Below are 22,694 nucleotides of genomic sequence, written 5' to 3'. Positions count from 1 at the left end.
GATAAAATGGAGTCACTTGCTTCCTGCCTCTAGAAGGAAATAACGTCAAATTTTATATCCCTCACAGAAAATAACACATGTGAATATTGCCAAGAACAAGACATGTATCAAAGAATTGGGGTCATGGTTATAATTTATATACTTTTTATGATGTGAACTGATTTACAGGCTACAACATTAAAAATATATTTTACATGTAACATTTCAATTAACATATTGAAAATAATTTACTTGTTCACTGTCCAAATAATAAATTATTAAATAAATACAGAAATAAATATAAACTTTAATGAATTGTGACTTCAAAAAATGTTTTACTAAAATCCAAGTCCCAAGTGTGTTTGTTAAAGCATTTGTTTGTGTCAAACCAGATTAATCAGGTTGTTTTAAGGACACTGCACCAGGCTGGCATTTGTATGGGCTCCTTAGGGTTATTTACCCTGCATGCACTGTGCCTGATGTGCGGTGGATAGAAGGGTACATCCCTGTGGGAGGACCACAACATAAACGCTACTGCTTTACTGGGCTCTTTTTTATACACAGTCGATAATATAGATTTATATAGGGTAGTCTATGTACTATGACACATATGTGGACAATTACTGTGTCTCCATGTTACATACACATATAACAAAATGTGGGAAGTCAGGAACTAAGGTAATTTGATACAGTGGTCTTTTATAATTTATTCAAAATACTGAATACAGGAAATAAACATCTTTGCCTTGTGAGGTGATATTAGACAAACATTTTATTTGGCCTTGCTGCAGCCCAGTCCTGCTGGGTGAAGTCAGGTTGATTGCACGTGCTCTAGTCGTGAATGAGTTCAGATCAATACTGTCCCCATTGACACAAGATAAGGCTGATAGGGGAGACTCTCTGTGTCAAGAGTGACTGGGTGCCCTGGAATAAAGGGAACAACCCTGTGAAAAAAGTCTAACCATTATGTTTCCGCTATAATAACATAGCACTGAAAACATAATGATATTATTAATGGTAGGTGCAAACACTACATTTTAGGCATTTTAGTTTGACCCTACATTGACCCAGTTGCAAACGGAAAAATATTTCTTCCTTGATGTGGTCCATTCCTGTAATGTCTATGTTTAACAACACAGACAAATAAAAATGTAATCTGCATGTTTTATGTGCAAATCAGTCAGTTTTAAGTAAATAAATAACCTATTACAGTAAATCTTGCCAGTTTACAGTATCACAAGTTTCAAAGTAATCAACCGAACTTCCTCTGTGCCCTTGTGGACGTGATAAGAAGAGAGTAATCAGAGCTCCAGCCTGATACTTGCAGACTGCATGATTCATCTGAAACATGGGCTTGGCCTCATGTTTCCCTGTGAAGAAATGATGGAGCACACAGATTAGAAAGCCTGTTTTGACTGAGTTCCAATTTTTTGTTAGTTACTCTATGTAGGCCTAACTGAAGAGAATAAACCCATCTTCATGAGCTCTAGATGTGGTGCCACTGTTTATAAAGGCATTCAATCTTTTAGCCTACATGTCATAAACTTGATCTTGAAACAGGCTCAGTTCCAAGTTCCTTCAAACAAGCAGTGCTTAGTCCTATTTTAAAGAAACCTGACTTTGATCAGTCTGAGCCCAAAACTATAGGCCAAAATCAAAATGGTCTCTTATCAATAATCATGGAAAAGGTGGTGACATGGAAATAACTTATTTTGTAAATTCCAGTCTGGTTTCCGCAATAAGCATTTCACTGAAATGGCACCCCTGAAGGTTTCTAAAGATACTCTGATGAGGGTAGAATCTGGTCATTATACAGTGTCGGTTTTGCTAGACCTCACATCAGCTTTTGACCACAATACGTTTTACATCATTTGCACAAACACTTTGCAATCTGTGGGACAGTCTATGATTGGTTTTCATCTTATTTGAGTGATGGATCCTTTTCTGTTTCTATTAATTATATCATGCGTGAAGTGTGACCCTTGTCCTGAGGTGTTCCGCAAGGTTTAATTAATTCTGGGGCCAATTCTTTTTTTGATGTACATTTTTCTGATTGTAAACTTTCAAGCATGTATCGTATCATCTGTACACTGATGACACACAATTGTACTGTTCTTTTAAAGAAACAAAGTTAGACAGGCTAAAAACCCTTTTGCAGTGCTTCTATGTATCAAAAATTGGCTTGCTGAAAACTTTTTGCAACTTAGTGATGGCAAAACAGAAATTCATCTTGTTTAGATTTCTGTTATTCTCTTTTTACTTTTTTTTAACAGATCCACTCTTAAGCGGCTGTAACTTGTACAAAACGTGGCTGCAAGGTTCCAACAGGCGCACACACATTACGCTACTTGGAAGTGTAGAGATTGTGCAAAATTGTCCTTTTGGTGCTCTTCAGTATAGGGACCAGTCTCAAATACAAAGTGGAAAAAACTGAGCCACTCAGAAAGTACAAAATAATTAAAAGCCTTTATTAATACATAGCAGATAAAGTTAAACTCATACCAACGTCTTTCGGCCCTTCGGCCTTCATCAGGGCAAACTGTAACAGTGCATTTAAAGTCAGTGGTGTAGGTCACATGTTCAAAGTGGGCACAGTCACCTGGTGCATGATGGAACATGTAGGCTGAGCTGAGTTTACTTAACAACACATTTAAATGATCTATACTTCATGTTCACATTAGTGTAAATACTGCAGCTCACAACAACACCTACACAGTAGAAAAAATACAAAAGTGCAAGAGAAAAAAAAAAAAAAATTTTCTAGAGGACACATCTTAAAAATGTGTGTGTGCACGATTTTAACTTTATCTGTCCTGTCGTATTAAAAGCTTTTAATTATTTTGTACTTTTTGAGTGCTTTGTATTTGAGACACATCACACCAATTTTATCTTCACTGCATTGGCTTCCTATTAAATTCCCTAGTGATTTTAAAATAATGGTGTTATTATCATTAGGCTAAGCTTACTAATTTGATATTTTGTGTGATGTGATTTGCATGTAACTGGGGGAAATTTGAAAACAGATTTTTAGATTATCTTAATAATTCTCGTGGTGTTATTGCTGGCCTGTTTTTATTTGTTACACAGACCCTAATGCTTTTGGCTATTTTTAATAAGCCAGTGTTGTTATTTGCAATTAAATGTTGTTGGCTTTTAATTATGAACAGGTCCCTCTGTATAAATGCAGGATGTCTAAATCATAGACTGTATATATAAACTACTCATAAACTAACTCATCTTTTATGCCATTTTTAAAGATAAAAATGTTGCTTCTCTGCAGAAATAACCTTAACAATGCAAATATGTGGTCTATTGTAAAAAAAAAAAAAAACAAAATTGGTGTGAAGACTGAAGAAAGTAAAATGTTTTGAGTTCAGCGTGATTTCCATGAACAGGCTCAGCAGCTTTGAACACATTGCCGCTGGGGACATGAGCTGGCACTCCTGCTCCAGCCTCGCCCTGTCGGCTTTGCCCTGGGCTGACATGGTGTTGTGCACAGGTCTGACAGTGACCAGCCTAAAAAGTGCCTCAGGCCACCTGGAAAACTCCCGGTGCTCCAGATGGCCTGTCCTACCCTGCCTCTACACCTCAGGCCGCAGTGCTCAGGGTAGGGCCTCTTGATGGACCTGTCCTTTCAGACTGTGGCCCCCAAATTATGGAAAGCCCTGCCCCTGGCCTTTTGTATGGCAGACTCCATTGACTCTTGAGATCTAAACACTCATATGTATGTATATGTATATGTATGTATGTATGTATGTGTGTGTGTGTGGGGGGGTGTGTGTGTGTATGTATGTATATATATATATATATATATATATATATATATATATATATATATATATATATATATATATATATATATATATATATATATATAGTCCATATTGTCCACATTGTATTAAAGCACTTTGTGATTTTTATCTGTGAAAGGTGCTCTATAAGTAAAGTCTTACTTATTGTGTCTGTACTGTGTCAGTGCATAGGATTAACTAAATAACAATACGATTTAAAGGTTTAAAGTTGGCTTGTTGAAGTTCAATATACGTTACAAGTGCACTATGTAACTTTTCTGGCCGGGGGTCTGGCACCTACGTTGCACATGAGACATGAGCTGCTTTGCCTAGAATGTTCCATGGTATGGCATTAAACTGATCAGTCTATTTAATCTAGCATTCATTTCATTTAAAAAACGCACTGTTACAGCTCAGGTGGACACTGCACAGATCTGGGGCCTCATTTATAAAGCTTGTTTACGCACTGTGCGTTACGTAGGGGCCCTCTGCACCAGACGCGGGATTTATAAGCGCAGCACTTTGTTTATCTCTGCGTCAACTATGACCCTGGCGTGCGCTCTCTGCACAGTCTGGAGACGCGGTGAAAAGACGAGGAGAGGAGCAGAAGAGAAGAGTTTGAGGAAATGTTTGGTCAGGAAATCATCAGGAAATAGGCTACATCATATAAAATGACATTCAGTTTTGCGCACTTAAGCATATGGCTAAAACACGGCTGTTTAGTTCACTTATTATTCTCAAAAATATTACATACAGTCTGTAACGCAGATGTACTGTTCTCACCAGTCTCTGAGGCTGTGGGTATGGCGGGTTACAGAATATGATGTATTTTCCTGCTTTCTTCCTTGCTTAAACAGACCAACACATCAGGACAGTTCCAGCTCGTCTTTTATTCAGTAACTGAACCCGTGCGCGCCCTGTGCGCGTTCACACTGTTTATGGGTGCGCTCACCAAATGCGCTGTACCGCAACAACAATAGGAACCAATATTATTATGCAGAAACGTAAATGTAATGTACCCGAACATAATACAATAAATCATATTAAGATAAGTAGAAAGTAATATACAAGATACTAATGACCAAAATTAATGTCAATACATAAAATAATATAAGTCAAATAAATCAAACGTTACAAGTCTATGGCTGTGATCCAACGCCTCTCGTGACCATAGAAGTACACACTCGTTTAGGAAAATTTCTATGCAATCCTTTATAAATGAGGCCTCTGACCTGTAACTTGACCTGGTGGCGCCACCTGCTGGTCTAACACTGAAAAATTCCAGGGAAAGTAACAACTCCATGGACGGTATTTTACCAAAAAAAAAATAGTGTTATTCGACTGATGTGCAGTAAGAGCGCCACTGTGGCACCAAACGTGTTTTTCACCCTAAAAATTCCACTCTATTGCAGCTGCTCTCAACAATAAAGTCTACAAGTGCAGTAGTGGTGTGAACTTTCAGCTTGGCAGAAGTCACGCTCATTAGCTGGTGCCTTTGTTAGGCCTGCTGGCAAAAACTGGTAGGCTACTTTTCCATTTGATCTGTCTTTACAAGCAGACGGGAGGCAGGTGAATGTCAACAGTAGCCTACAGTGTAATTGAGTTTTTAAGAAACCAAGTAGAACATGTCTATTTAGCATATCAGCTGTGCCTACATCATAATGTTGGATTTATAAGGAAATAGCCTGAAGTTTTTAGTATCCAGCCATCAGCTCATCTAAGCTGCTATGTCACCTAAAGGTCCGAGTGTCAATTGGCGTATCCATTATGAAAAAGTTAATCGAGCTTCAAATTTATATGTTATTTATAGACTTAATAGACACAGAATCCAATAAAGAGAGAGACTTTAGCCTAAACAATAATAATGAAGGAATCCGTACTGTGCAACATTTCAGGTGAAACAGTAACATCTCTAAGCAGCTGGTAGGCCAGGACTCCCACCAGAAAAGTTACATAGTGCACCTTTAAGACAAGGCAAATCATAATAAAATGAAATCCCACAGTGACCCCTCGAGGCCAAAAGTGGAATAGACGCCACACACCACAGTGCAGTTCATCATAGCTGCCTCTGGGTGTCGCTGTTGGGTCTGTCAAACAGCAGAAGTCATTTGTGCTCCAGCTGATCATGCAGCTGATCCAGGCGCCATCTTTGTCACGAACATAAACAACACCAGAGCCGTGTCAACCTCAGTCCCTTTGCCCTGAACAGGTCCCTCCGCCGCGGCTCTTATGTTCCCGACAGAAGAAGAGCCTTTAAGTGCGGACTGGAGACGTCGCGCCGTTAGGTACAGCACCTCTTTGTTTGGTAAAACTCCTCTTTATCTGGGGGTCGGCTCATGTTGGTTTATGGTTGTTGTATGCGCAAGGATGATGCCATGACAACGGTGCAGCGTGAATACATTTCACAACGATTAAAACAGGTCTTTTCATTATAAATATGTGAGGACAGATGTGTGAGTCCTGTTTGATTGTGCATCATTATCCTGTTGTGCGCAGACTATGGCAGACTAATGGGGCAGTTGGGATCGTTATAATTGTGTAATGAATGTTTGATATTCGTAATTATGAAGCGAAGGATGCTACTCCTTAGTCTCTGACAGTCAGTGTTGAACTGTTTTCTCATAAGCCATGGGAATCCCGAGCGGGTTTCCTCAGCGGGGGGAGTGGAGGTGTGAGTAGAGGAGGGCACCGTGGCCTTGGTGCTAACCTGCACCGTGAAAATGGACCAAGAGTACGAGAGGCGCCTGCTCCGGCAGATAAACCACCAGAACATCCCCAAAGAGGCCCGCCTGACCAAGGTGAGGAACACTGCACATTTAAGGGAGATACTGTACACTGGTTACACTTGCTTAGACATGCATAAGCAATTTAATGCTGAATTCAGATCTTTAAACAAATGAAGTACCACAACATAGTAGGCTAAGCTCTTTTAAATTCATCCCAGGCAGTTCACTGGATAGAGTGTTAGGCTCAGTCAAACACTAGTCAAGTCTTTTTCCTTACAGTGTGTAAGTGCGACCTGTAGTCCTGTCAGTGTTAAGTCTGGGGATCGCTTCATTCCCACACGAGCTGGAAGCAACTGGAGCATAAACTTTCATTATGCAAATGTAAGATAATATCACATTCAAATAATATAGAATGTAAATCAAGTAATCAACTAACTTCTAAATGTTATTACATTTTAGGAGAATTGTCGCTCTCCCAGTCAGAACCATAAAGCGAAGGATGCAAGTTCAGACTCAAGTAAAGGTGAGACCTCCTCTTATACTGCCTTGTTAACAAAGCAAACATTTTTATCGTAATTTTAACTCTCTAGATGCAGTGGCCTATGCAGCCCTCTTAAGGAATGAGTTACTTGGAGCAGGAATAGAAACCGTGCCGGACCCTCACACAGACGATAGGCACCACCCTGTGCTTTTTCAAGACTCTCATAGTCTTTTTAAGGTAATGAAATGTGTGTAATTACATGTATTTACACTATAGATTACACTTCTTCATAGATTGGGAATTTTATCAATGAAACATTTATACAGTCATGAATTGACTTTGTTTTTGCAGTACACTGTTCATACAAAGAGAGTGCCTTTTAATTGTGATAATGAAGTCTCACCATACTCCCTTTCTCCACTTAGTAATAAGAGGTAAGTTTCTCAAAGTTAATTTTAAATATGACTATATCATGAAATTCAATTTTAAAAGGATGTTTGTTTCCATAGTCACAAGCTACTCCGCTCTCCTCGAAAACCAGCTCGTAAAATCTCCAAAATCCCTTTTAAAGTGCTGGATGCTCCAGAGCTGCAGGATGACTTTTACCTCAACTTGGTGGACTGGTCTGCAGGGAACCTGCTCAGTGTGGGACTGGGGGCCTGTGTATACCTGTGGAGTGCCTGCACCAGTCAGGTCAGTGAATAAAATAAAACCACTTTGTCGCCTTGTCTTAAGGCTAAAACTAAATTTTCTCGGTTCAGGTGACACGGCTATGTGACCTTTCAGTGGATGGGGATTCTGTTACGTCAGTCTGCTGGAATGAAAGGGTGAGATTCTGCCTCTTTTTTGATAAAGTAGCAATACTCATTGTAATGTATTAAAAGTCAATCATCAAAATATCAATCAGGGAAGCCTAGTTGCAGTTGGAACACACAAAGGATATGTGCAGATCTGGGATGCAGCTGGAGGCAGGAAGCTCACAAGTTTAGAGGGGCACTCAGCACGTGTAGGTGGGTACAGACATACTTATTTATCATCAGTGATGATTTAAGAAAAGAAATCATCAAGTAACTCATTTAAAGCCCTTATTTCAAAGCATTGTTTTTGTATGTTCCAAGGCGCCCTTGCGTGGAATGGAGAGCAGCTCTCCTCTGGAAGTCGTGACAGAGTAATCCTGCAGCGGGACGTGCGGACGCCCCCCTCAGCCTCTACAGAGAAAAGGCTTCAGGGACACAGACAAGAGGTGTGCGGTCTCAAATGGTCTCCTGATCATCAGCACCTGGCATCCGGGGGCAATGACAACAAGGTAAATGTGCATGTCTATAATTTAATGGCAGAGATTATCCACTAGGGTCTGCATCCTCCTCTCTCTCCTTAGCTGCTGGTTTGGAACAGCTCCAGTCTTCTGCCTGTGCAGCAGTATAGTGACCACCTGGCGGCAGTGAAGGCCATCGCCTGGTCTCCTCACCAGCATGGGCTCCTGGCCTCAGGGGGCGGGACGGCTGACCGCTGCCTGCGCTTCTGGAACACTCTGACGGGACAGGCCCTTCAGAGCACAGACACAGGCTCACAGGTGTGCAATCTGGCCTGGTCCAAACACGCCAATGAACTGGTGAGCCTTCTCCCTCACTCAAGTCAGAATACCTGACATTTACGTTTTTAAATATATTTCATCTTTGTATTTATGACAGGTGAGCACTCATGGCTACTCCCAGAATCAAATTCTGGTGTGGAAATATCCATCGCTAACACAAGTGGCTAAGTTAACTGGCCACTCTTACAGAGTGCTTTATTTAGTAAGAAATACGTATTATTTATATTTTTGTTCTTTTGGGATTACCCCTTTTTCACCCATATTTTTTTTTCTGTATTGCAGGCTGTATCTCCTGATGGTGAAGCCATTGTTACGGGTGCTGGGGATGAGACACTTCGTTTCTGGAATGTTTTTAATAAAACAAGATGCACAAAGGTACTGAATAACAAAAAGGTCATGCTAAAGGTCATTTAAAAAAAAAAAAAAAAACTTATTTTAGACATATATTTACATATTTTTATGTTTTCAGGAATCAAAATCAGTGTTGAACCTCTTCACAAGGATCCGGTAGGAGTTGGTTGGCCTTCAGTAAGTGGGAGGAGTTTTAAGAGCTACAAGCGATCGTCTATCACTACTGCACTGGCCACTGTAATGACACTTTTAAACCACTTTGTTAGTAACAATGCAGTTGCAATCGCCACCAGAATCTGCAACACTCATTGTCAACGAGACAAGAAAGTAAAGACTTCTCAGCTGTGGAAGTGGCCTAATATAAATGTTTTATGATAAATATATGTACCACAGATGCAAGCTATAGAGTCCAAAATTTTAAATGTTACATTCAAGAGAAATTGCATTATGGTCAAGTAGCAAAACTTGATTATATGTATTAAAATATTTTGATAAAATGAAAATGATCTACAGCATAATACAACCAGGACAAATAATAAATATCTCAACAATGACAGTTGCCATGGCAGCTGCAAACATCTTTTTTACTTGTGTCTTTTAAAATGCCACTTAAATGAACAGCACACACGTTTATGTTGGTTTCTTGGTTTAAAACTGAGTGTCTGAGTGTCCAGAGCCCTGCAAACCTCTACAGAGAAGAGAGAACTCCTTTACAATCTCTTTAACATGGCGCTTGTTATTTTGCTCCCTAAAAAACACCAGTATTTAAAATTATAAAATGTATATATAATGTATTCATCATCTTTATCACTGTTACCTTAAAAGCTGCTGTGTGAAAGTATGTTTCTGCTCTGTGGAGACATGAGCAGAGGGAAACCCAGGCACCTGCAGTGTGTCTGTGAGCCACTGGGACAGCAGGGCCGGACAGTGTCTGTTTAGACTGTGCAAGACCTCAGCAAAATAATCACTTAGGCTGCGAGGGGCTCCTCCACCTACACTCTGCAACACAAAGATTTCACCTGACCTTAAATAATTTTAGTTTTAGGTCAGCACACTCTTTCTACTGGTTCCCTGATAAATGTACAAATACATCACTGCACACTTAAGGATATCATACCATTGCCCATAGAGCAAGAATGTCCATTGTTAATTTAAAGAGAATTATATTTAATGAACAAAATACCTCCAGTATTGTCTCTGTTAAAATCTTTCCATCTGTTTCCAACACCTCATGAAGCTGTGGCATGTCCTTATAGTGATTCAACAGTTCAGTCTGCCAAAGAGAGCAAAGACAATTTGATCAAACATGATGTGTCACAACACAATTTAAAATGCTTGTCAATCACTCACAAAGAATTGGCTTGCAGCTTTAACAGTAGGAGTTTCTGGAAACTTAAGTGACATAATGCCTGAAAAGGATGCAGTAGAGATCACATATTGAATAAAATATTACAATACCATATTAAAGATAAGTTATAACGACATTTACCACAATAAAACAGAGCTTTTAAGTCCATTTGTTCAGAAAGATACAACTCTGGTTTCCTTTTAAGTATCTATTGGTTTAAATGTTTAATGAATGATTAGATTATATTTAGATATGTTTGCAAAACTTGACATGTGTCAAACCAACTTGTGCATGTAGGTACATAAAGGATTCTGCAATATCCGGGTGATCTCTTAGTCCTGAGAGAGAGAGAGAAAAAAAAGTCATGTTAACACAAATGTATACTTATTACTTTAGTTTACTTTTTTGTGCCTTTACCTTTTCGAAACAATACAAGTGTTGCTGACGATAAAACTTGAACTAGGTACTTTATGTCTGAAATGTAATTCTCCTCTCCAGCAAATATATGTACCATCTAAAATATAATATAAAAATAGTTATTAGTAAACACAAATAGAACACAAGGATTTGATCTGTGGAGGTGTACCTGACGAGCTAGCTCTAGAGCAGAGGGTTGTGGGTAGGCGCTGTAGATCTGCCCCAGCATTTCACTCAACTGAGCAACCATTGGTCCAAAATCATGTAGGAGGGTCCGCACTGTCTTATCAAAAACCCCACACACAGCCTAGAAAGGAGACCGGACCAGTCATACATGCACCCCCACTCAACAACACAGGCACCGAAGAACCCACCTCCACAATATCTGAGTCATCCAACCACTTGCTCAAGATAGTCTGGATCAGTTCAAACACTTGCTGCAGCACAACTACAACCTACATAAAGCATAAGATGTAATACTGGGCAAACCATTTAAAGCTATTTGTAGATTATTGAGTAATTTATGTGTAAAGAATAAACTCACTGGGTGTTGTGTTGTCTGCAAAGATATTTCAGCACTGGCAAACCCTTCCAAAGCTTCATGTTGTTGATTAACATCCAGAGTGGTGAAGAGATTGGCAAGCAGTCCCAATATGTGCGTGATGGGTTCTTTAATTTTAGTATTAGGCTAAAAAAAGACAATAGAACATAATGCAGTGAATATGTTGTATCTACATAAAGCCTCAGCAGTGTTGGTCTACCTCCTGCTGTGCCAGTGTGCTCAGCTGCTGGATGTGTGGAGTGATGAGTGAACTCAGGTAGCCCAAGATCTCCTCTACAGGCAGTCCAGACAGGAGGAAACCCAGAGCCTGCATCAGCCACATGCACTGGCTGCTCTGAACACAATCACACAATACAAAACCAAATAAAAGTTTATACATGTAAGTGGAATAAATCTGTGCCAGTGCTGTCTACTCACCTTATGGATATCCTTCATCAGCACATCCTAAAACAAAGTGTGCACATGTCACAACACCATGTACTGAACATGTATGAACATGTATACCGAGTGAATGATCAAAGTCACATACCTGGGACACAGTCAGGATGTCCTGGGCATAGGGGGACAGGTCCTGTCTGCACTCTCTACAGATCCTCTTCAGAGTAGACACACTGGACACACTCAGCTCAGGCTTCACCAAGCCCTGAAGCACCATGGGTAATACCCCACTCAACATCACAGGGTGGTCTGCCAGCCATTCAGCTAAAGATCCTGGACAGAAAACAGAAGTTTTACATTTTTCATGGAACACTCAAACTAAAGACATACCAAGGACACTTACCTATTGTGTACATAACGGTGTCAGCTAGCATCACATTACTAATGTTTATTCTGGGAATTAAACCAATTAAACCAGGAATAACATCAGAATAATTTACATCAATTGTCTCAGCAATAGCCTGGAAGCCAAACAACAACGCCTCAGTCTCCTGAAGAGCGAGTTTTGTAGAGAGATCATGTTGGGAGAATGTAGATACAAAACACAACTGATTATATCATTACAAGTGACAACATATAGTGATGTCCTGCAGGTACCTGCCATTCAGCAGATTGCTGGGGATCCACCAATTGTGCCCCAAGTCTGTCATAGAGGTTACTGAGTAGTTCAGCACCCAACATTTCATACACATACATCAGGGTGTCAGAGATGTCCACCCTGAAATGTTCAAGTTTGCATTTTGTAACTTTGTATATACACATAATTGAAGAAAGAGTCTACCTCATGAAAATGTCTGACCTGTAAATCCTAAATTGCTCTTTGTCGTCAGACGCCCAGGAGTCATACTCCTCTTGAGGTGGATAATGAGACTTGTGCAGCAGCACATCCACAAGCTGAAAGTAAACTGGTCGATACACCTGAAGATATGCAGTCTGCTTGCCCTCATCAAATGACAAAATGTCATCCTAAACACAACAAATAACAATCACAAAAATGTTATATTTTATATGAGATCCAAAATCCTACCTGAAGGGTGTACCAGAAGGTGAGAGTGAGGGAGCTGGTGGTTTCACTAACGGGGTAGTGTCCGGGCATCCCAGTACAAAACAGGATCATGTTCACTAAGGAGAGGTATTCTTGCCAACGGTCCACCTGTTCCAACAAGACCCTTTCATATACACAATAATGTGAGTCTAGATACATATAATAACCCATAAAAGAACCATAAAGCATGAGTGTGCCTTTGTACCTGGAGTGCGTCTCCCCCATGGCCACAGCGATGCGGCAGATCCCATGTGAGATCTCCATGTCTCCGTCCTGAGCAGCCTTCTTCAGCTGCTCGTGAAGCCCCAGCACCAGGGGCAGCAACTTCAAAAGAGCTTCCGTATATCTGCACAATAAAGTTCATATTTGATTTCATACAGTGTACACAGCAGCATAGTAGTGGTTGAACAACTTTATTTTTCAAGATTTGTGGATAGAGCTATTAAACCCAACTCTCTATTAGCAACATGTGAATTAATATTGATGTGGTTTATTTGGAGTTCAGAGAGACTAATGGTGCTGAGAGTAACGTTACTATAAGCAACTCTAATGAGAGCAATGTTACTATTAGTTTAAAAAATGACAGAGATGTCCCTACATCAAATACTTACCTTTGGCAGTCTGGTTGGGAGATGGCAGTTACAATGGTCTCCACAGCTGTGTCAAAAATTTCTGGATTTGACAGTGCCCCAAAACAGTCTTGGACCAACTCATGACTCTCTCCTAGAGGCACATCCAGACCCACCCAGCTGGACAGACAACGCAGCACCTTCTCCTTCACCTGGTTGGAGGAGTCCTGGCTCTGGAGCAACTGCCTCAACATGGGACAAATGCCTGACCACTCCCCAATGAGGGCCTCCCTCAGCTGGGCACGGCGAGCCTGAGTCAGCCTGCTGCTCTGGAACTCCTCTGGAAGAACCGTAAAGATCTCCAACAAAGCCAGGCAGTGTGCTTGGGGATCAGGGCTCATTTCTGAACCACTTTTACAGTCCTGTTTCTGAGGTTCGAATGCCCTCACCAGGTCCGCCACTGGTTGAGCCCAAGAATGAGGGATCAAATTGAGAGCTAAAGATGCTAGAGCTACGCAAAGTCTTGTCAGGACCATTTTAGGACCAGAGGTGAAGTGCAGGATATGGGACATGAGCTGGGTCTGGAGGCTCTCATGCTGCTCAGAGGGGAGGTCACCCCAGTGATGGGAAATCTTAGTGTGGAGAGTACTGGCACCAAAAAACTGGACCTCTGGAATCTGAAGAGAAAACATAAACAACTGTAGACTTTATTTTATTCAATTTTTTATGAACCATTTAGATACATTATTACTATTTAAATGTAATGACATAGTTGAAACAAGAAGTTTACATACACTATAAATAAGACATAAAAAGACACATATGTTTTTTCTTTATTTTTGGAGACATGTCCTGTAGTCTGCTGAAAGTAAAATTGAACCATTTGGCCATTATGAGCATCGTCATGTTTGCAGGAAAAATAAGGAAGCCTGCGAGCCTGAGAACACCATCTCAACTGTGAAATACAGGGGTGGCAGCATCATGTTGTGGAGTTGTTTTGCTGCAGGAGGGACTGGTGCACTACACAAAGTAGATGGCATCATGAGGAAAGAACATTATGTGGAAATACTGAAGGAACCTCTCAAGACATCAGCCAGGAAGTCATAGCTTGGGCACATGTGGGTCTTCCAAATGATCAATGACCTGAATAATACTGCCAAAGTGGTTACAAAGTGGCTTAAGGATAACAAAGTCAATGTTTTGGAGTGGCCATCACAAAGCCCTGATCTCAATCCTATTGAAAATGTATGGGCACCAGTTCTGTCAGGAGGAATGGGCCAAAATTCCTGCCAACTGTTGTGAGACGTTTGTGGAAGAGTATCCAAAGCATTTGAGCCAAGTTTAAAGGCAATAGTACCGAATACTAATGAAATGTTTGTAAACTTCTAACTTTGAAGAATGTAATGAAAAATAGTCTTTAAAAAATCTTCTCATTATTCTGGCATTTAGCAAAAAGAAATAATGTCATAATCCTAATTGACCTAAAACAGGAAAAGTTTAGTCTGATTTCATGTCAGAAAAAAATGCACATGTCTTTTTATATAGTATATGTAAACTTCTGGTTTCAATTGTATATTTTGTATTTCTGTATTTTAGACATTTTTAGACATTTGACCAGTAATCAAAAAGAAAAAAAATCTGGGATTATGAACTCACTAACAGCTAAATACAGATGAGACTTTTGGTTTTGCAGTAAATGTACTCAAATTTACTGTAGTGTTTAATAGTAACTCCCGATGAGACCATCCCATATCAAAGGTAACACACAGTAGCATCCAAATACCTTGTTGGGAGCCAGCAGGGCCCAGCAGAAGTGCCATGCCTGTGCAGAGGCCTGAGCCTGAGTCAACCACTTTTGAGCCATACTTTTGTGCTCCATGTCTGGATCAAAGTAGAGCTGGTAAAGCGCCTAAGAAGGATGAAAGAAGGGGAATACATGGGAAAAACTGGGGATTTATTCAATATAATGTACTTATATGTAAATAACACAATATTTCTAATACACAGAGTAAAAATGATAAACAACACTTTTGACAAAAAATGTCTTTGCCACTAAACCACTCACTAAGACTACAATAGAGGTGCTGTTTTTCTGGTTTATTGACAAATAACATAAGACTAATCTCTATTCATTCACAATTTTTATGCAATTAATTAAAAAGAGACTGTTTTCATAGGAACAAATCCAAAGTGCAAAATGATAGTTAGCCTATTATTAGCAGAGCATATGCTTATAGCTGGCATCATGTTACAAAAGGTTCAGAAATCTTGCCATACTTCCACAAATCTTTGAGCCGCAGTGGGTTTCTATGTCTGTCTGCTATGCTGTGGATGTTCAGTTGTCTTATTGTGATGTATAAACAGTGTGAAGTTACATAAATTAAATTATTACATAGCCTGTAGTATGTTGTAGTGTATTTACTACTACAACCAATACATGCCAAGCCTTTTTAAACCTCTTTAAATTGTGTCATAAGAAACGACTTGTGTCAAAAGTAGAACTCTTACTCTGTTCCCTTAAGTTAAAGTAGACTAAACTGCATGTCAACTTGAGTGGCATACTGTGCCTTTGAGTGAATGTTAGAGAGTGACTTACCGACTCCACATTGTCCACTGTCCAGTCAAGGTTCGCCGGACTGTCCCCTGGATTGGCTGGGGGCTCCGCCATGTGTAAAACTGCAAATATCCTGTGTATCTGTTCAGTTCCTCTTGGACAGGCTTGGCAATTAAAGACACAGCAGTAGAAACAATCAAAGTCAACTGTCCCGGTCAGGGGTGCTAAAGAAGTGACAAGGACGAAGCGGGTCAGCTGTTCACACTGAGCACAAGTGCGCTGAGGCGTGACCACTGGCTGATCACAGAGAAGCTCTCACGTTTCCAACAAAAATATTTACGAGTTTGCCTCCCATTTGAAATTCAGCATAAATGACAAAGAAAACAGTAAACAAAGAAAACCAACTTTTATGCTTTGTTGACCCAATCCAGAACAGGCGCTCTTGACGCAGCTTACTGCGTTTTGACGCACTGGCCTTTGATTGGTTTAAGGTCTTCACAAGGGCGGGAGCAACAGCTTGCACAAATTAATGCATCTGACAGAAAACTGACAAGCCCAAAACAGAAAAAATGCAGCGGTTGAAGCTGTTAAGTCCCCAATGGTGAGATTTCGAGCAAAAACGGCACATGCTGTACCCCCATCTGTGCCGCAAGGCATGCAACGCTGCCCCTCCCCTGGTCCTCTTCTGCCCGACTCCCTCTGGATATTTTTAGCCGTGATGATGTGCCCCGTGAAATCACGTAACGGAAACTACATCAGAGAGAAAAGGGCCAGAGCTCTGGCCGTTAGATAGAGGAGGATCTGCAGATATCGCATGGAAGAAAGAGGCTGCCAATGAGATGAAAGTGGTGCTGGGATTAGGTTCGGCTTGGTTGTACCTGGTGGCGGTGGTCCTCACCAGTGCGTCGCAGATACAGGGTAAGTGGCGGCTCGAACACTTCGTTTTATGTGGACAGAGCTGGCATTGCGCTTAGTTTAACAGTTATGACTTTGGTCTGGATTGCAACTGACTTGACGTAAATAAAAAAAAAAAAGAATAAAAAAAATCAAAAAAATCACACAGTTTCAGAATTGCGATGCCATATTGACTGAACATTTGTGCAGAAATATGGTGTGATATGACTTCTCCTAGGCCCTGTATGACAATATGCGCTCTCCACAGTCGAGACAAGTGTGGCTCCAATCATCACTTCAACAACTGCACCTCTGGACTTAAAGGACTTGGGGAGGGATGGTGGACAAACGATCCAGAGTGTCACTGACAGCACAGAGACTACAGCTGAAGTCACAGCCTTTAGCTTCACAGAGGAGTCTACTACTGACACAGCCATGACACCTGTATCTATTACTCAGGCAGGTGCAGTTACTTCATCCACAGGTAATCAGCATAGCAAGAAATTACTTGGTTTCCTTCAATATTCTGAATGCAGTTGAAAATACCATGTCTCTACTTAAATTATTTTTTAGAAGATGAGTGTGAATGTGAATGGTGAAATCTGTTGCTACTTTTTTTTAACAAAGCCCTTTGCTGAATGCACTTTGATGGTAAATTTACTTAAGCCACTGCAAAATTATTATTCTCATTCATAAATTTCAGTTCATGATTTTACAAACAATTCACAATAGAACACACAACAAAACTGTAACATTAAAGAGCTGTGACCATTTTGTTTTACAGAGGTGACCAGCACATGAATTCAGTCAGCATGTTTCGTCTAACAACAGTATCCCGTTGTCACATGTCTGTAGTTAAAGCCACAGCTTAGCAAAAAATAGACTAAAGTAAAAGCGTGTTTTTTGTTTGTGTTTATTGCACTGAAAAACTTGCATCTCCACAAACATGACTCCTATTTGGCCTGGAGGAGGGCATCTGCCTGCTTGTTTCCATGGAAATGTTGCTCTTTTGGCTATAATCTTCCACAGTATGGCATAAAGCTCATCTTTCTCCATGAAGAATATTCCGAAGAATGGTTTCTGTTTCAACTGATTCATGCAGGTGACATGCTGCCTCCAGAATGTTACATACTATACCTTTAAATGCATCTATTTAATTGATCAAGCCACAGATCATATGTAAATTGTGCACAACAACTACAACAAATCAGGCACTTCACGGTATATACTAGGGGCAAATATTTTTTTTGGTTAATTTGCTTCAATGACCTCAGATTACCTGACCTGCTAGCTAAGAGTCAAATGCACTCACCCAACGTTTTTTAAATTGAAATAGCATTGCACTGTCTTACCTCTGTGCTTTGTTCAGCTTCAGAGAGCCCCGTGGACACACAAACTCCACTGGGATCATCGACCACTCGAAGTTCCGGACACACCTTTTCATCTCTGTCTGCCAGCACCTCTGTGGGGAGTACCCCCTCTGTCCTGTCCTCCATCACAGCCTCTGACCCAACAACTACAGGAGGGTCCCAGAGCATCACAGGGCCAACTCACCAGGAGACACCCTCGCAGCTCAATGTTGGCGGTGAAGGTGAAAATTGATTAACAGAGACAGTTTTTATTGACAGTTGTCATTGTTTATATTGAAATTGGTGCTTGTGAAATGTGATTGTTGCAGATTTTAAGGGGAGTGGCCACAGCTCCCTGGACCCCCTGCTCGCTGGCCTTCTGTCGATGTTTATCGTCACCACGGCAGTCATCTTTGTGGTTCTTTTTCTCAAGTTTAGGCACCAAAACAACAACCCAGAGTTTCACCGGCTCCAGGATCTACCAATGGTAAGAGAAAAAAACTGCTTTTATAAATTAGGCATTATTATCCCTGACAACTGTTAATGTTAAACAGACAAAGTTGACACATTAAATTAAAAATGTATTTGTTATCTTTTAGAGCCAGTGCTGAATGCTAAACCTTCTGGATGTGTTTGACATTGTTTGCAGGATGATTTGATGGAAGACACACCTCTTTCAAGATACACCTATTGAACCTATTGATGCCTCTTGTAATTACCTTCTAGGGGATGAAAATGAAAATATAGTTTAAGTGTGGATGTGTTTATGCTGCATGCACATCCACTGTGAGAGTGATGCCATAAAACATTAGTCATGTGTAGCTGCTTTACTGTTGAAATTACTTAAATAAGTTCTGGCATTACCATTTTTTTTACATTTGACATTCCCTTTTAAACTCAGAGATGGTCAGTCAGGAAAGTTTGACTTATCCAGACTGGCGTTATTACATATGCACAGCACTTTAAAGTGGCAGAAGTGACCATAGTGCCCTCTAGTGGACATAAGAGGGCTCAAGGTAAATGTATAAAGTATGTGTCCAAAACCTTTTGACAGTGAAGAAGCAGCTGAAAGAAATATGTGGATTAAAGTTCTAACGTACTCAGTTTCTATTTGAAAACACAGTCCAACCCCCAAACGTAAAAGAAACAACAAATGAGCCCGGTCGTTCTGCAGTCTTTAATATCAGTATCAAAAGTGAATTTATAACCTGACAAACAAGGGTAGTTTCCTCAATAAATTACATATTTATAGGCTGATCTGTTGATAAAGTACTACTGGAATATTGTCCTGTTTTTTCAACAAATATAATATTTGTAATAGGTGTTCATAAGGGTTATGTTATTTTGTCAGTAATGAGCTTTGAGTTGTCTAATAGATTGTTTCCTGAATGGCTCTAACCAGAAGCTTTGAGCAGAATCTTTGGTTTTATTATTTACCCAGTGTTGCCTTATGGGTTATAGTATTGCCTTAAATGTGATGTAGGTTAAGTGTGATATAAAGCAAATATATTTGTGATTTAAAGTGACAGGCTTTTTTGATAATAAAATTATGTTAAAAGAATTTGCAAGTGTTACTGTTTTGAATCTCAAAAATGATCTGATCAGTTTTAAATTCTTAAACATTTCCAGAGAATTTTATGAATTTGATGTGATTCATCTGTCGATCCATGAAGGGTTAATTACAGCTTGAAGCCACACCCTACTTGCAATTTGTCTGTTCTTAATACTGTCCCACACCCCTTCTCCATGGATAAAAAACAAAACAAATGTGTCAAAAAAAAAAGGTATAATAAGTGACACTTTTATGGAAATATAAAATGTTATACAAGAGCAGTGAATTGAAGTGCCAAGTCAAATGTTAACATACATGATTATATTAAGTGCTTTTGGGTCCAATCGTAGTGGTAAGGCGTAAACCTCTTCAGTGACAGTCCTTACGGAATGGTCCAATTCTTGGGCCTGTCCAGCCCAGTAGGTGGCGCCCAAAGTTGACAGTGGTCAGCATCATTCCGAATAAGGCAATGTTACCAAAGAATCCTCTCATTCTTTTGGAAGGATCTGAAAAAATAAAAATAAAAAATGAATTAAAATAAATTCTCTCACAATTAAGGATTTTAATATATAACAAAGTATCATCAACATACCTCCAGAAGAGTAACCATGTGCATAAACCTCTCTCCCAATTATCCACACAACACCAAGTCCACTGGTCAGACGCTACAAATCAAACAGTATATTATTATTATTATTCTAGAAATGGACAGAATACCAGACACAAAACTGATGTCTTTAAACAGTCCCCAGCTGAACTTTCTTGTATAATGTGATTAATGTTGTTAGACACAGTGTATAATTTGTACCACCTGTAATCTGAAATAAATGTTTCAACCTTTTCAGCAAGAACAGTTTTGAAGTGAACTGTATGCAATTCTAGTGGGTGGAATCATAACCATGACAAGAAAATAATTGGGACATATTTAAACTTACAGGGCAATGCAAACCTCCAACAGCCAAGCAGAAAAGAAAAGTGGGGTACATTTCCAGACTAGAGGTGACAAAACAGGTTTGTTACATAGTTAAAAATTGGCAATAATTTTAGTAGCAAGATGTACCCACGTGTTTTGGTGAGCACGCTGGATACAATTAAATTTGTTGCCATTTTCTGAATCATCACTGTACATATTGGGGTACTGGGGAGATAAACATGCACATTAATCAATGTTGCACAAGTAGTAGCAAGCATAAAACAGTTTGATATAGCATTTTTTTCCACATCTTACTGGCACATTGTACTTCTTGCGAGCTTGGACCACATTTTTAGTCAGGTGTCCCAACATGACCATACTGGCCACTCCAGTTAACACCACAAAGCCATACTCTTTGGACAGGACTACCATCTTGGAGACCTGATGATGAAAGGATTGTTCAAAGGATGAAAACAAACAATAACACTCAACATGCATTTTTGTAAGCAGTAGGCCTACATTTTATCTACAATATTTTATTGGTTGCAACAATTTAAAATGGAAGACAAGTGTTACTTTGGAAATGTAGCACCATGTCACTAGAAGCACAAATGATCAAGGCGCAGGGAAGGCAAAAAGGTCAAAGGACGCAGCCGCCACACGCAAAAGGCCAAAAACACAATCCATATTAAATATATATACACTGCGGCTGTACTGCGGAACATTACCACTTACCTTGGTTTGTGCTTTATGGGAGAAAAATGGGAGCAGTCAAACACTAGCCTCTGCAGCGAACAAGGAGACTGTGGTAAAGTTTATCACTTCCTGCTTTTTGGTGGGCGTGGCCAGTGTGTAATTTGTGACAAATCCTTCACTTTAGATTCAAAGACTCACCTAATGATGTATTGTTTCCTTATCTAAGTATCAGTTTATAAATGCTAAGTGCTATTTGCTTCCGGGCTTAATAATTCTGTTGATAGACAAAACCATGACCAAAGTTCATGATATAAGCAATTCAATTGAAATTTTGCAAGAATCTTTTTTATTGTTGCTCTTTTCTGGGATCCTTTGGTAAAATCTTGTGTCCTCTGCAAAATTCAGGATTTACTGTTCCTGCATTACTCAACTCTACTCCAAACCAACTTCGTGAAACAGAAAATTCTGAGTCTTAGGGGAGAATAACCCTGAGTTAAGTCTTGAACTCATGGTTAATTTTTCACTTAATAGGTTCCTTAGTGAAAGGCAAGGCAAGTTTATTTGTCTAACACAATTAGTGCATAAGGCGAGTCAAAATGCTTTATAGAATAAGAAAGTCATTAAAATCACAATACAACAAATCAAAACATAAATAATTACAAATAACCGTCATAAAAAAAAGTGCACAAGACCTGTTTCTACCTATTACTCAGCAAAATATTCTAAACCTAAAATGCACGCCCTTCTGTATGGCAGGTAATGAGGTTAAAGGTTTCTATTCATTGGGAACAGTAGATCAACATGTTTCCATTGGTTGCAGCGCCTGAAGACACACCTAGACACGTTTGTTTGAATAAGAGACTGTGGAGTGAATCAACCCCCCAAACCAACGGTCAAAAAGTACAATCAGATACATAAGACTGAACACTGAATGAAAATGAAATAGACCGAAATGTTAATACATAATAATAATAATAATAATAATAATAATAATAATAATAATAATAATAATAATAATAATAATAATAATAATAATAATAATAATAATAAATTCTGTGCTCTCCACATTATTTATTTTGCCTAGTGCAGCGTTTGGCCACTAGATGTCATCCTGGCTCAGTGTTTAGAGCTTCCCCCAACCCGAAGGTCGAAGGATCGATTCCCGCTCGGACCAAGTTCTGTCGCAAGACACCCGCATGCCTAACGTGGTGTGTGCGTGATTGCAGGTGGTTGGAGAAGCCTTTCATCCAGCAGTCTGCCTAGGGCAGCTTGTAGTATCAGTACAATACTATAGTAGTACACTATATAGTAGTAGTACAGTAGCAGCTTACCACCACTGAGTGTGGTGTGAATAAATAACCACTACAGTGTAGCGCTTTGACGTGGATTTTATTCCACCGAAAACATAAGTTCATTTATTAAGTGAAATGACTAT

At 39.7% G+C, this 22,694-nt stretch overlaps 4 protein-coding genes across 5 annotated transcripts; 2 read left to right on the top strand and 2 right to left on the bottom strand.

Moving 5' to 3' along the window:
* The first annotated feature begins 5,847 nt into the window (after positions 1 to 5,847).
* On the top strand, positions 5,848 to 9,500 carry fzr1b (fizzy/cell division cycle 20 related 1b). The gene is made up of 14 exons (XM_033982516.2): positions 5,848 to 6,055; positions 6,397 to 6,568; positions 6,776 to 6,877; positions 6,956 to 7,019; positions 7,087 to 7,214; positions 7,329 to 7,411; positions 7,487 to 7,670; positions 7,739 to 7,804; positions 7,885 to 7,987; positions 8,096 to 8,283; positions 8,356 to 8,589; positions 8,669 to 8,773; positions 8,854 to 8,946; positions 9,041 to 9,500. Exons 2-14 carry the CDS (start codon positions 6,491 to 6,493, stop codon positions 9,080 to 9,082), a joined length of 1,470 nt encoding a protein of 489 aa, XP_033838407.1. The 5' UTR covers positions 5,848 to 6,055; positions 6,397 to 6,490; the 3' UTR covers positions 9,083 to 9,500.
* Positions 9,474 to 16,434, bottom strand: LOC117385245 (importin-13-like). Of its 2 annotated transcripts, none has more exons than XM_033982517.2 (21): positions 15,898 to 16,434; positions 15,085 to 15,210; positions 13,344 to 13,978; positions 12,938 to 13,078; positions 12,715 to 12,856; positions 12,487 to 12,653; positions 12,285 to 12,405; positions 12,031 to 12,178; positions 11,779 to 11,960; positions 11,667 to 11,693; positions 11,449 to 11,583; positions 11,232 to 11,375; positions 11,062 to 11,142; positions 10,857 to 10,994; positions 10,688 to 10,784; positions 10,556 to 10,608; positions 10,412 to 10,478; positions 10,273 to 10,331; positions 10,106 to 10,195; positions 9,740 to 9,921; positions 9,474 to 9,670 (listed from the first exon to the last, which is right to left on the bottom strand). In XM_033982517.2, exons 1-21 carry the CDS (start codon positions 15,967 to 15,969, stop codon positions 9,571 to 9,573), a joined length of 2,907 nt encoding a protein of 968 aa, XP_033838408.1. In that variant the 5' UTR covers positions 15,970 to 16,434; the 3' UTR covers positions 9,474 to 9,570. The 2 variants fall into 2 exon arrangements, with proteins under 2 accessions (XP_033838408.1, XP_055084263.1); XM_055228288.1 differs by having other exon boundaries at positions 9,474 to 9,610.
* A 214-nt stretch (positions 16,435 to 16,648) lies between these two features.
* Positions 16,649 to 19,659, top strand: LOC117385630 (mucin-17-like). The gene is made up of 5 exons (XM_033982928.2): positions 16,649 to 16,773; positions 17,018 to 17,233; positions 18,119 to 18,340; positions 18,428 to 18,585; positions 18,748 to 19,659. The coding sequence occupies exons 1-5, from the start codon at positions 16,695 to 16,697 to the stop codon at positions 18,790 to 18,792; spliced, it is 720 nt and encodes a 239-aa protein (XP_033838819.1). The 5' UTR covers positions 16,649 to 16,694; the 3' UTR covers positions 18,793 to 19,659.
* On the bottom strand, positions 19,257 to 21,388 carry mgst3a (microsomal glutathione S-transferase 3a). Its single transcript, XM_033982693.2, has 6 exons — positions 21,299 to 21,388; positions 20,879 to 21,004; positions 20,715 to 20,788; positions 20,586 to 20,643; positions 20,243 to 20,315; positions 19,257 to 20,156 (listed from the first exon to the last, which is right to left on the bottom strand). The coding sequence occupies exons 2-6, from the start codon at positions 20,993 to 20,995 to the stop codon at positions 20,020 to 20,022; spliced, it is 459 nt and encodes a 152-aa protein (XP_033838584.1). The 5' UTR covers positions 20,996 to 21,004; positions 21,299 to 21,388; the 3' UTR covers positions 19,257 to 20,019.
* Positions 21,389 to 22,694: the final 1,306 nt, after the last annotated feature.

Source organism: Periophthalmus magnuspinnatus, chromosome 17 (genome assembly GCF_009829125.3).
Source record: "Periophthalmus magnuspinnatus isolate fPerMag1 chromosome 17, fPerMag1.2.pri, whole genome shotgun sequence".
NCBI lineage: Eukaryota > Metazoa > Chordata > Actinopteri > Gobiiformes > Gobiidae > Periophthalmus > Periophthalmus magnuspinnatus.
Note: the sequence above shows the minus strand (reverse complement) of the source record. Positions and strands in the feature narration are given on the sequence as shown.